A 14193-nucleotide genomic window follows, 5' to 3' on the forward strand; every position below is an offset into this window, starting at 1 on the left:
CTGACAAAAAACAACAACAACAAAAATTGGGGGGGGGGTGCTGAGCACCTCTGCCCCCAACTCATTCTTCTTTCCTCTTCCTTCCTTGTCGTCCAAAAGCTGAGGGTCTGTGCTTAGGAATCATTATTAGTTGGGCAGGGAATTAGGAAAGGGGGTGAGTGGCCACTCCAATTCAGGCATATCCATGATGCCTTTCTCCTGGGAGCCAGGGCTGTGGCAGCCGCTGGGCCAACTCTCTGGCCCCCCATCCAGAACAGTCTCATTGGCCCTGCTTCCTCAGAGCCCCAGCCTGATGCAGTCATTTTTTCTGAGCTTCCAACAAAGAGACTGCGCTTTAGGATCTCTGGGTTCCTGCGACGGAAAATTGCCCAGGTATAGCAGCCTGGGCCAGGGCAGAGTCGGATCCATCAGAAGGCTCATTAGAAAGGCCCCTTGTTCTGAACAGGCTCTGGGGGAACAGCCCTGGAGCCCCACTTCCTCAAGCCCCCCTGCTCCCTGCTCTGGCTGAGAGGACTTACCCAGGCCCAGTTTGGAGATGGTCTCCAGGTCTGAGAGGCTCCTGGAGTCTAGGATGGCCTGGGGCAGGCGCAGCGTGAAGGGCAGTAAATCTCTGTGAAGACACGAAGGGAGTGGTCAAGGCAGGGAGAGGTGCTCTGAGCCATGTCCAGACCCGCAGCCCGTACGGGAAGGGCCTTCTCCCACGGCTACTCCATTCTTCCACAAGACTAGAAACGTCCAAGCTGGGGGCAAGGACTGAGGCTGAGGGAGGTTTGGATGATATCTAGGTCCAGCATCCGCACCAGGGACCCCCAAGATGCAGGAGAGCCCTTGGAGTGGGCAGAGTCACGGCTTCGGGCCTCTCCTGGCCTGCCAGGCCCAGGCTTCCTCCAAGGCACTGTTTAACATCCCACCCACTCCGCACTCTGGCCTGCACTGCCCTGCGTGGGGACACGCAGGATGCACAGTCAGGCGCTCGGGTGCGCCCACAGCCAGACCCTGGGGTTTACAGCGCCCTCCGGGGATCGCAAGAAATGATACAAAGGGGAAACTGAGGCCCAGAGAAGGAAAAGGAAGATGTTCTGGCCCTGTGGTGGGCCGTGGACAGAGTATTCTGGGCCTCAGTCCTCCTCACTTGCAGCCCAGGTGGGTGGTTCTGGCTCTATGCCTCATCCTGGCGTTGCAGGCCTGATAAGCCCTTCCCTGCCATTCCTCCTGCCCCTCCTCGGTGTGCGGCTGCCCCTGCTCAGCCCACTTCCTTCCCAGAGAGCGTCTTCTCTGATGAGAAGACCCAGGGATCACCGACAGGAGACCTTAAAGCTGTCAGGACCACATGGATACAGATCTGCTCCCTCATTCCCTGTGCCCTCCCTGCCCGCTTCCCCCTCCCCCAGCCCAGTTCCAAGTGCCCAAATCCCACCTGTGCTGAAAGCCTCCCTGGGGCCCTGGGCAGTGCTACGTGCTTCCTTGTCATTCCTCCTGTCCATGGAATCCTAGACTGGAGCTCTCCAGCTCCTGGCAGGAGCAGGGCAGCATTTCCAGGTCTCCCAGGATTTGGCAAAGGTCACTGATGGGCAGGGCTGATGCAAGTGCCCCGCCCCCTGCTTGAGAAACACTCCCCTAGGTGGAGGAAGAGCACCCAGGGGGGCACTAAGCCTCGGGGCGTGGCCTTTGCCGTCCCTACTGTCTACTGGGTGGGACTGCCAGCTGATCTTAGGTTGTCCTGCCAGTCTCCTGTGAACCCAAGGCCATCTGGAGCTGCCTGGCTGCCCCTCCAGGCAGGAGTGGCTGGGCCCCAGGCTGGACAGGCTCTCACCTCAGGTCTCCCCTCCCCGCCACTAACTCAGTCTCTAGCTTTGAGGGGCTGCCCTGTGGGTGGGTTTTCAAATGGTTTGTTACCAGCAGACCAGTCCGGATGCTATGCCAATCTCCCCACACCTGTCCCTCCACCCTGTCATTTTCAAGACACTGCAGGGGACAGCAGGGGAGCAAGCCCTGGCCACGCCCTCCTCCCAGGTGGGTCCCTGCACTGCCTGTCCAGCTCGCTCCCCTCACCGGTCCCCATACATCCTTCCCCATTCAGGATCTCCCGCGTTGTCCTGCGGTCCTGGACACACGTGTGTGCAGCTACCGCCACACGTCTACTTACACTCCACACAGCCCTCGCCTTCCAAGGCCACACCCCATGACGTGGCACCCACCCAAGGGTGCCTCTTTCCAGCCAAGGAAACCACACACAAGATGGGAGGGTTGCTGACCGTCTGTATTATTATTATTATTACTATTATTGTTATTATTGTGTGATGGTGCAGCAGCTCTGTAATAAGATGTTAATTCCTGTTTTACAGATGATGGCAAAGAGGCTCAGGGGTTAAAAGATTTGCTAAGACCACCCAGCTAATGCAATACCTTCAGCCACTTGTGTGTGTGTGTGTGTGTGTGTGTGTGTGTGTGTGCGCACAAGCATGCGCGCTGGTACTGGAACTTGAACTTAGGGACTTTGTGGTGTCCCTTAGCCTTCTCCATTTAAGGTTGGTGCTCTACCACATGAACCACACCTACACATCTGGCTTTTTACTGGTAACTGGAGATGATAATCTCACACTTTCCTGCCTGGGCTTGCTTTGAACCTCACCCCTAAGACTTCAGCATCCTGAGCAACTAAGATAACAGGTGTAAGCTTGTAATTTTTGGAACCTTTTCTCCTACCCAATCTTCACAATAACACTGGGGTATAAGCACTATGCTCTTTTAATTTTTTTGGTCATGGGGCTTGAACTCAGGGCTTGGGCACTGTCCCTGAGCATTTTTGCTCAAGGCTAGCATTTACCACTTGAACCATGCCTCCATTTCTGGCTTTTTGGTGGTTAATTGGAGATAACTAGACTTTCCTGCCCTGGGTAACTTTGAACCACAATCCTCAGATCTCAGCCTCCTGATTAGCTGTGATTATAGGTATGACTTACTAGTACTGGTGATAGATTATTTCTTCTTAAAAAATGTATTTCCAAATTTCAGCTGGGTCAAACAATGCAAAGAACAATTCTCACTCCTAATCTTTCTGTCCTCAGCTAAAATTTCTGTCAGATAGAATCCTCAATGAGAGTCTGTTGGGCATCACAAGAGTTAATTCCACCTACACCAGACACTTTCTGAAAACTTCTAGTCCGATTCACTATTTCATTGTTTTAAAAAGTCATTTTACGACCCTCCCTCAGAAGGATTCTCCAACACCAGCTCCCAGCTGTTCAATCTTAGAGACCAAGCATGTAACAGTTCAACATGAGTCCAGCTTGAGTCAGACAGCAGATTCTGGGGCTCAGTCAGTCCTTCGAGACCACCCCATCAACATCAGCAACCAGTCCCAGCTCGCCTGAACTTCTGAGGGCCCCAGATCAGAGCTCCCTCGGCACAACAGAGCCGGATAGCAGCTACTTTTAAAGGCGAGGCTGACCCGTACCCTGACTTCCTGGAACCTCACAAATGTGAACCAGGGGGTTCACGTCTGGTTTGAGTGGTGCCAAAGCCCAGCTCTGTGGCTTTAACTTGAGATTACTTTAAGGTCTGCTCCCATGCTCCTGGGCTGCCTATGGGAGCTAGGGAAAGCTGGGGTCCCCACCACCTCCCTGCCCTGCTCCCCTTCCTTGCCCTTACTCAACCCTTGTGTCTGAATTCTGCCCTGGGAGCCCATCCTGGGAAACCCCCTGCGTGTTGATCCCTGGGTGAAGTTTCCAAACCCTGGGCTGTGGATCCATTGCTTGTAAATTGGTTATTAATATAGATTCCTGGGCTCATCTGATACCCACAGAGTCAGGACCTAGAGCCCTCACCCAGCCTAGAGTGTTGGGTTCGAGGTGAGCACCCTCTTTTCTATTTCTGGGCGTTGGCTGCTGTTGAGCCCTGAACAGAGCCTCTGTGGAGCACAGGGCAGGACTTCTGAGGAAGCCACCACCACACACTGGGCCAGGGCTGGTCATGCTGTCCTGGCAAGTCTCCACGAGCAGCCTCCGGCTCAGGCCATCAGGGCCCCCAGTGCCCTGTGGGGAGCAGGCTCCAGGAGGAGGGGGGGCGGCTGGTGAACTTGCTCAGGGCCAGGCCTGGGCTTGCTGTAGGGTTGGGGACACAGCTCTATGTAACGGTGAGCACTGACCAGCATATCAAAGCCCCCCTCTGGAGGGGACTCCAGGCATATGAAGTGTCTTGGGAGCGGGTCTAGCTGCCTTCAGGCATGGGTTCTGCAGGAGTCTGCACATCCACAGTGCCAGCTGGGGCAGGTGCCTTCTCTGGGGTCACAGCTACAGGAGATGGGTTCTGAGCTCCCAGCCTGGGCATCTTCCCACTAGGACATTTCACTCCTGAGATGCTCAGAAACTCAGGGACTCCCATCCTTCTGGTCAGGCCAGTGTGTGTCCTGTGAGTGCCCCCCAGGGGCCTTTGGGAATCTGAGGGCAAGGTAAACTGTCACCTGCTCTCCTGGAGCATTGAAGATGGGAAAAACTCAGTAGGTGACATCACTGAGCTCTGGTGATCCCAGATCCTGGATGCAAAGAAGCCCGTAGCCTAGCAGACTTCCAGCCTGATGGGAAATTGGGCACTGCACCATCTCTTCCTGTGCATTACCAAATTCCCTCCTGCAGCCCTGATGGGACTGGCATCGTTCCAATTTCATGGATGAGGAACGGTGGGGATCAGAGAGATGAAGTGACAGCTCCAGATCTGAGCCTTGCAATTATGCCTGCCTGCCTCCCTGCCTTCCTTCCTTCCTTCCTTCATCCATAGTGCCTAGCATATGCCAAACACTACACTGGGCTCCTATTTCTGAGGGGAAAACTTCTTGGAATAGGAAAAGTGTGTCTCCTAAGAGCCTGGCACATCTTAACACATACAGGGCCAGGGGCCTCTTCAGTGTAGCCTGGGGCACACACGGGCCATGCCAGCTCACTGGCACTGTTACAGGATGTACACAGCAGGCAGCAGTACAAACAGCTGAGCTTTAGAGCCAGATCTCAGTTTGAATCCTGCCCTGCTGTTTACCAGCTGTGTGACTGCTCTGTCTTGGCTTCCTCATCTGTGCAATAAGGAGCCAGGATCACTACAGGGTACCTCATGGAGTTGTTGGAAAGACCTGTATGGGTGCAAAATTCTGCATGCTGGACACTGGTGGCTCATGCCTGCAATCCTAGCTGCCTAGGAGGCTGAAAGAGGATTGTAGTTCAAAGCCAGCCCTAACAGGAAAGTCTATGAGACTCTTATCCCCACTAAACTACCAAAAAAGTGGGCAGTAGAACAGTGCTCAAGTGGTCGAGTGCTAGCCTTGAGCAAAAAGAGGCTCAGGGACAGAACCTACATACACCCTGAGTTCAAGTCTCAGGACCAGCACGCACACACACACAGACACACACACAGACACACACACACCCTTGGTGCAGAGCAGGGCTGGGGCTGCTAAGGCATGGGCTATGGTAATTAGCTCTGCCATGCCCGCCCACCAGGACACCTTACCCATACTGGCTAAACACCTCCAACTTAAGCCACTGGCTTATAGCACCAAAATATATTTTTAAATTCTTGTTGATCTGAAACCAGTTCTGAATGAATGGACCAGGGCAGAGGCTGGTTGCAGATGCCTGCTCCACCCAGAAGCCACTGAGCCATCGTGGGGGCTCCCACCCACGGAGCCCCAGAAGCCTCTCTTGCTGCCCCTGCTGGAAATTCCTTCTGGAATCCCTGCTATAGGCGTGGTCAGGGTCACACAGGACCCCAAAGCTGTCTGTGATACGCGTCATGCAGGAAGTTGGGAGACAGGTGGGGGTGGGGGTCTTACCCCCCGCGAGCCAACACCTCTCCTATGGTTACCAGAGCAAAGCCAAGGGACATGGCAGCCAGAGGCATCGCTGCATCTCCGCATCTCTGTGCTGCTGTTTCTGACCCGCCTCCCCACAGCCACCAGCGATGTCCGTAACAACAGACTGATGGACGTCTGTCCCCGGCCATTCCTGGAGCCACCCACTCACCTACTGACACAGTAGAACGCGATCAGTCTGAAGATGTCCTCAAACACAAGAACAGAGCCTTCCACGTACAATACTGTGGGGAGACAAGAGAGGCCCCAGGTTAGTATACCCCAAACACAAGGGAGCAGGCGACGGCTCCTGAGGGCTGGTGGGGCATGACTGCCACCATGGTCATGCTGGCTGGCACAGCTCCAAGCAAACCACTGCCACCAAGACCTGAGGTGAGCCCGGCACTGGTGGATCACAGCGGTCACCCTAGCTACTCAGGAGGCTGAGATCTGAGGATCAAGGTTCAAAGCCAGCCTGGGCAGGAAAGTCTGTGAGACTCTTACCTCCAATAAACCACCAGAAACCTGGAAGTGGTGTTGTGGTAGAATGCTCGCCTTGAGCTGAAGAGCTCAGGGACAGCACTGAGTCCCAGAGTTCAAGCCCCACAACTGACCCCCCGCCCCTCCCAAAAGACCTGAGGTGAATGAGAAATGGAATTTTGAGGGTGTCAATGCCCTGAGAGTTTAGGGAGTAACATAGCTTGCCTTAACGAATACACACATTATTATTATTATTATTTTAGCAAATGAACACAGAGGATTCTAGGTATAAGGAAAACCAACCATGTCAAGGTAGAGCATGGTTGCTCACGCCTGTAATCCTAGCTATTCAGGCGGCAGAGATTGAGGAGGATCATGGCTGGAGATCAGCCCAAGCACAAAGTTGCCAAGGCTGCATCTTCACCAACAAGCAGGATACAGTAGGGTGCACCTATGATCGCAGCTCTGCCTGAGGGTGTGAGTTATAGGATCTCAGTCTGAGGTGGGCTCCAGGCAAAAACACCTGCAAGATGACTGCGGCAGAAAGGACTGCGGGTGTGGCTCAAGTGGTAGAAAGAATGTCTAGGAACTGAGGCCTGTAGTTCAGACAGATCAAAATAAAAAGCAGTATGTGAGATCACACTAATCTTTTTTTTTTTTGTCGGTCGTGGGGCTTGAACTCTGGGCCTGGGCGCTGTCCCTCAGCTCTTCAGCTCAAGGTGAGCACTCTACCACTTGAGCCACAGCACCACTTCTGGTTTTCTGGTGGTTTATTGGAGATAGGAGTCTCACGGTCTCTCCTGCCTGGGCTGGCTTTGAACCGTGATCCTCAGATCTCAGCCTCCTGAGTAGCTAGGATTACAGGTGTGAGCCACCAGCGCCCGGCTAAGATCACACTAATCTTAAGTCTTACCATTCAGTAACCTGGGGACCTGGAAGGGTCAGTGGGAGGAAGGGACCAGCCCTGCCTCTAGGAGGCGCCCTGTGAAGAACCAGGCTCTGGACTACATGCGGCCAGGGGCTCAGGGCAGCCTGGTCAGTGGTGGGAGGTCCCCAGTTCATCCGGCTCCTGTCGCTGTTCATCAACCTCCTCACCTCATGCCAGGCAAAGCGCCCTGAGCTCAGGGGCCCACAGGCTTTCCAGGCATTAGTGGGGAAGGGGGTACCATGTGAGCAGCACAGCTGAGCCCCAGTTTCCATATGATGGGGGAGAGAAGAGGGCGGGCCCTGGGTGCAGGGGCCCGACTGACACTGGAATGGATGAAGCGGGCCTCAGTGTGACCATCACCCAGCGTCCAAAGCGAGGATAGCTCTCCACCACCCAGAACCACACACTGTACGCCAACGACTCTGATTTCTATTTGCCTTAGCTTCTAAGCACCAGGCTCAATAGTTCCTAAAAACATGTATATTTATCTGTGGCAAAGAGATGGGGGCTTCTCATGAGGTCAGATTTAAAAAATGAGTTTCAAGAAAAATAAGTAGAGAGAGGAAGAACTGGGTGGAGGAACTGGGTGGAGGTTCACACAGATGTGAGATAAACTCCAGCCCACAGTCATTTCCAGCTTCTGAGTGTTCCCCATGGGGCCCGGGGGGGGGGGGGGGGGGAGAGGGAGGAGGTGGAAGAGGTGAGCAATGGGGGTCCAGCGCCACCTAGGGCCTGAATTCAGCACAGCACCATCTTTCCACAAAGAGGGTATGTGTGTGTGTGGGGGGGGGGGTAACACAGCAGGAATAGAGACCCTGGGCCACACAATCAGTGGGAGAAGGAAGTTGGACCTCACCCATCCCTGTGGGTGATGCCAGGAGATCACACTTGTGAACCTTGCTACTCCAGAGGCTGAGATCTGAAGATTAAGTGTTCAAAGCCAGCCTAGGCAGGAGAGCTTGGGAGAGTCTGTGTGTTTCAGGTGGTCGAGTGCCAGCCTTGAGTGAAAAGTCTGAGTACTTGAGGCCCTGAGTTCAAACCACACTCAGGCGTGTGCACACAGAAACCCAGCCTGGCATTCTGGGCTACCCCACAGTGAGCAGCTCTCCTTTCTTGGTGTTGGTTGTATGATAATTCGGTATGTTCAGCAAACTATCAAAATACATCTCAAAGCAACAGGACTATTTTATTTTTTGTCGGTTGTGGGGCTTGAACTCTGGGCCTGGGCGCTGCGCCTCAGCAATTCAGCTCAAAGCTAGCACTCTACCACTCAAGCCATAGCGCCACTTCCCGTTTTCTGGTAGTTTATTGGAGATAAGAGTCTCATAGACTTTCCTGCCCAGGCTGCCTTTGAACCACAATCTTCAGATGTCAGCCTCCTGAGTAGCTAGGTTTACAGGTGTGAGCCACCGGCACCTGGCTGTTAATATTCTTTAGACACTTTTTCTATAGAAGTTCTCAAAGTCAGGCATGCCTGATGTAATTACCACAAATTTGCAGTGGATAAGGTGAATTCATATTCACCCAACGAGAACTTTATCATGCCTTCTGCATACAGAGAATGGCCACTGAACCTGAATTCTTCAGGTTCTGATTTATCTCAGCCAACAAATAAAGGGTAGTAAATCTGAATCCAGGCCTCACTGGACTTTGAGGAGAAAAGGACCATTGTATGAAAATTCACCTTGCCAAGTGTTAGCTCTGCTTACAATAACTGGTGTCTCCCCTGGGCCGGAAGTGGGCGGCGCCTCACCTACTGCGTAGGCGCTGCCTTCGTGGGTGGAGATTGGTCTGCGAGGGGGGCGTTTCCTTACACCAAGGGCTATGGGTGAAGCCCACGAACACTAACTCAACCTTCCACAGGAGCGAACAGCTTTGATAACTCTGGAATCTCTCACTTCTTACACATTTTGATCAACAGTCCAAATTCCCTTTTTTTGGGTGGCATTAGAATTTGCTAGGCTAGCATCAAATTTGCTAGGCTGGCATTCCACCATTTGAGTCATGCCTCCAGCCCTGCTTTTGGCTGGTTAGTGTGAATCTAGAACCTAGTGAACAATTCCTCTCTCATATTATGATCCTCCTGATCTCAGCTTCTTCTGTAGCTAAGATCACAGGTGTGAGCCACCAGCACCCAACTAACAATCCTTCTTAGTTCACTTTTCCACTTGTGGCGCTCATGTGAAGGCTGTGCTCAGGGCTACTCTCTGGCTGGGCATTTATCCTATGCATTATTTCATCAGCAAGTGATTATTGCGTTCATGCTCTAGGGTCATGAGTAGATGGATATGGTAGCAGACAGGAAGCCCACAGGGTTGTTTTTTTTTCCATTGGCCCTGGCCAGGGCACTTCTCTGGAACTCCTTCCTGGGGGCAGAGGTTCAAAACATTCAGCGCAATCTCTTTAGATGAGTGAAAAGTAGGTTGATAGTGGGAAAAATGCTCAGACTGAGGTCTCACTACACACATGCAAAACAGAGAAGCCTGGTAGACTAGAAGCCAAAGGAGACTGGGCGCTAGTGGCTCACTCCTGTTATCCTAATCAGGAGGCTGAGATCTGAGGATCAAGGTTCAAAGCCAGGCAGGGCAGGAAAGTCTGTGAGACTCTTATCTGCAATTATCTACCAGAAAACCGAAAGTGGTGCTGTGGCTCAAGTGGTAGAGTGTTCACCCTCAGCTGAAGAGCTCAGGGTCAGCGCCCAGGCCCAGAGTTCAAGCCGCACAACTGACCAAAAAGAAAAAAAGCCAAAGGACTCCAGGTTGGGTGGACATCCTGTTCCTGAGGGCAGGCAGAGTGGACTGACCTTGGCGGGGTTCAATGCTTGGAGAGAGGGACCCACCAAACCAGAGCACAACAAGCAGCCTTTACTCCAAGGTCTTTGTTACACCCGAGACAAGACCCTTTTAATCTCCCTGCCACCCCAAAAGGCTGGGAACACTGGATCCTGATAGGTGCTTGCCCACCCACCCCCGTTCCTAAGCAACAATTGATCTGAGCTGGGTCCCTGACTGGAAAGAGGGGGGGTGCAGACACAGCGTTAAAACGTCAGAGTGACAGGGGGCTGGGGAGCCGCTTCAGGGCCTCGTGTAGGAAAGGGGAAGGCGTCCCCTCTTCTAGGGGATGTCCCCCCTTCCACCATCACCAGGGGATCCCCTGTAAGCCACTGGAAGATGGGGCTCCTTCCCCATTTTGCAGGTCACAGCTGCTTTGTGGTAGAGGCCAGTCGCACTATAGTTGCCATGGGAACCACGACTTGGCTGGTGTGTGGTGAAGGAATGTCCGCCATGACCACAAGGCCCAGCCAAAGGCCCCGTTTTCTGAAACATGCCAACTGGTCTCTTGTCCCCAGGAGTGACAGCTGGGGGAAGAGGGAGGGCTTCCTGGAGGCCCAGGGCCTCACCCACCCAGGAACCCAAGCCAGTATTCTTTCAGATGCTCACTGCCAAGGCCCACAAACAGCTCTGGTCCGTACCACCACACAGATGGGGAAACTGAGGTCCAGGGATGGTGTAGCCTCATCTTGCACGTTGGCAGCCTGGGAACTTTCCAGTTTGGTTCTGTCTGGTGCTGCTTTGGGGGAGTTTATAAGTTTTTATTCTTTGTTGTTGTTGTGATACTGGAACTTGAACTCAGGGCCTTGTATTTGCTAGGCAACCAACTGAACCACTTAATCTGAGCCACTGGGTCCTTTTTGCTTTAGTTTGTCAGAGAGGGTCTTGCTTTGTGCCAAGGTTGGCCTTAGACCATGATGCTCCGGTGTCTGCTTCCCATGGCTAGAGTTACAGATATGTATCATGATACCCAGGTTATTGGGTAACTCTGTCTAGGCTGACCTCAACCTTCAATCCTCCCATCTCTGTCTTCTGCATAGCTGGGCTTACAGACATGAACCACAGTGCCCAGCACTGATTTTGTTTTTTTGACTGTCTCCTTTTCCCAGCTTCCCAGTGCTGGCCCATGGACAGATTTGAGAAGTTACAGGTTTTAATAATCAGGCCTGGCTCTGGATTTTTCATCCTTCTAATTTCTAATCAGTCTCACTCTCTATTTTATAGAGGAGGAGGCAAACCCTAAAATACATTAAGTCACCGTGACCAAGTCATGACCAGACAGATGGCAGCACCTTCCCACAACCAGGGCCTGGCAACGCACGGCAGCTTCTATCCAGAGCACCCGTCACCTATGGTGCAGAAGAGCAGCGCAGGATGGAGGGCGGAGCCTGGGCTTCTTACTGGGGTTCAGGCCACAGTCCTATTTCACAGACAGAAGATGCCTTCCCTGATGACAACCCTCGGGGACAGCTCTTGTGGATTGAACTATGGCCCTGCTCCCTGGCTTGGGCCCTGGGAACCCCTGAAAGCCAATGCTGTGACTCCCACCATGATGTGGTCATGGGCCCCACTCAGACCCAGAACGCAGCTCTTTTCACAGCCCCAGGTCTAGAACTTTCTTGGCCATGTCCTGTGTGTGCTGGGGCCTGTGTTTTCTGAGAGCATCGTCTGTGAACGCCACACGGGCAGTGGCACTGTGGTGACGCTTTACTATGCTGTTCGGACTAACATAAAAGACCCCCTTTGTTTGGAATTGTCCTTCCTGTTGAGCAAGCGTGAACATGAGACTTCAGAGTGTGAGAGGCGCTCGCTCACAGGAGGAGCTGTCACTGTGCAGATGGGGACTTTGTCTGGCAACTATTTATAGGCTCAGATGCCAAAACACAAGGGGGACAATAGACAGATTTGCCAGTTGCTGTGTGTCAGGAAAAACGAAATAAAGAGCTAATGGCAGGTGTGGGGAGAAGGAGCAGGCAGGGGAAGGGGCAGGGCAGAGGTGCCAGCCCGGGGAGCTGGGACCTAGGAGGACACCACTTCCCCTCTCTGCTCCCACGCAGGCCAGGGCATGTCTGTGAAGGGATCCACTGAGAAAACGCTGCTGTCAGGAAGCAGAGGGTGATAGGTAGGGGGAAGGCAGGTTAGTCTGGGGACCACAGCCCTCCCCCGCCATGAACTGCTTCGACATCAGGATCCTTCAAAGTCCCTCCCACATTGCATTTGGGAACCTCAATTCTAGGTCTAGGAAAACCTGACTGGCACTCAGAAGAGCTGGAGACCTGGAAGCGGGGACCAGAACGGGCAGCTTGGTCACAGATCTAGAACATGGGTTGGAAGAGTCCAACTCCTCTATCTGTGGCCTGGACTGCTGGTCTAGGCCACACAGTCCACGAGGAATAGAATATAGGACACACAGGCAATTAAAAAAAATCTCAGGGCTGGTGATGTCATTCCACATAGGGCCCAAGGCCCTGGGCTCCATTCTCATACATTAGGGTGATACTCTATACAGGGTATAGGATCAGGAATCTGAGACAACTCAGGAGATAGTGTGACTGCCACCTAGTGGTTAGAGGCCAGGGATGCTGCAGACATCCTGCCCTGCTCTGCCCTGCTCTGCCCTGCCCAGTCAGCCTCCTGCAACAAGGAAATGGATGATGGCCTCCAAATGAGTGGGAATCCATGTGTGTACCTGGTAGATGCCTGGCAGGGGGCCGGGAGCACCATGGAAGCCAGCCCCGGCTGTCTTTGGCTGGTATTCCCATTCTTTGCTTGACCTCATCCACGAGGACATACCCAGCATTGTGCCACTATGCAAACCTCCTTGCCCAAATAAGACATTTCTATTCACCCAAAGGACAATCCATCCCTCAGAGACAGACACTCCCAAGTCACACCCACTCACCGGTGTTGGGGGTGCTTTGCCTTAGTGCCATAAAATCCTCACCATCTGAACATACCCATCACCACCCCCCTATGCCTGCTGTCCTCAAACCCAGCAAATGAATAAACAAATGTCAACGGAATCCTCTAATTAATATTTTCCCGAGGGCATATTCTCAACGCAAGAGCAGCAACACAGTGCTAGGAACATGTGTTTGGAGCCTGGTTTCTGGGGTCTAAATCCTGGCTCTGCCGCTTGCTAACATGTGACTCTGAGGAAGCTAACAAGCTTTTCTCCATGCCTCAGTTTCTGTCAAGTGGGGGTTCTGATTGCTTTGGCTATCTATTGTATTGCTGTGGTAAAACATTACTTGAAACACTTTCTGGCTTCAAATAACAACCACCTAAGTGCAGCCATGAGCTGTGAGCGAGGAATCCGGGCAGGGCTCGGCTGGATGACTCTTCCATTCCTTGGAACACTCATGCATCACTCAGTGGCGTGCAGCTGGTGGCTGGTCTGGTCTGGAGGGTCCAAGACATTTTTGTGCAAAGCTGGGAATGCTCAGACTGGATGCAACCAACCTCATTTCCATCCTGCGTTTCCATCTGTTCCAGAAAGTCTCTAGGTCCTTGTCTTCAGGATGGAGGAGAGCTCTCACAGTCGAAGCAGAACTCTGGCTCCCTTAAAACCTATGCGGAACTGGCACAGCTCACTTCTGCCTCAGTTAGCTGGTCAAAGAAACCACAGCCTAGCCCAGATTCATGGGCAGGGGCTACAGACCACAACTGTCAAAAATACACAGAAGGAAGGGGTGACATTTCCAAAAAGGAATGTACTCATACCCTATGTATGTCACCCTTATAAATAAACATAAAAATTAAAAATATATATAGAATACAAGTTATCTCATTCATGCCAAGAGCCTGATGTGATGTGTATCTGTTATCCGTGCTACACAGGAGGCTGAGATGGAAAGGATCATAGTTCAAGGCCATGAAACATGAAACTCCATCTTAATGGAGACACTGGGCATGCTGGCACCTGCTGTTCCAGCTAGAGCAGAAGCAGGGGGTGGGGACACGGACTGCAGTCCAGGCATGTAGATAGCAATTAGACGCTATCTCAAAAATAACCACAGGGGGGCTGGGAAGGTGGCTCAGTGGCAGAGCGCTTGCCTTGCATGCATGAGGCCCTGGGTTCGATTCCTCAGCACCACATAAGCAAAAAGAAAAAA

The 14193-nt window shown here is 52.8% G+C and overlaps 1 protein-coding gene across 1 annotated transcript in view; it reads right to left on the minus strand.

Moving 5' to 3' along the window:
* The window catches only part of Rin3 (Ras and Rab interactor 3), an 83828-nt gene that overhangs the window by 24083 nt on the left and 45552 nt on the right, over window positions 1–14193 (minus strand). Inside the window, exons 6-7 of the mRNA XM_013013314.1 lie at window positions 6012–6084; window positions 519–610 (exon numbers count right to left, since the gene is read on the minus strand). Coding sequence (XP_012868768.1) covers window positions 519–610; window positions 6012–6084 — 165 coding nt within the window. The remainder of the gene's footprint in view (window positions 1–518; window positions 611–6011; window positions 6085–14193) is intronic.

The sequence above is a fragment of the Dipodomys ordii genome, unplaced genomic scaffold, assembly GCF_000151885.1.
Source record: "Dipodomys ordii isolate 6190 unplaced genomic scaffold, Dord_2.0 Scaffold2, whole genome shotgun sequence".
NCBI classification, from domain to species: Eukaryota; Metazoa; Chordata; class Mammalia; order Rodentia; family Heteromyidae; genus Dipodomys; species Dipodomys ordii.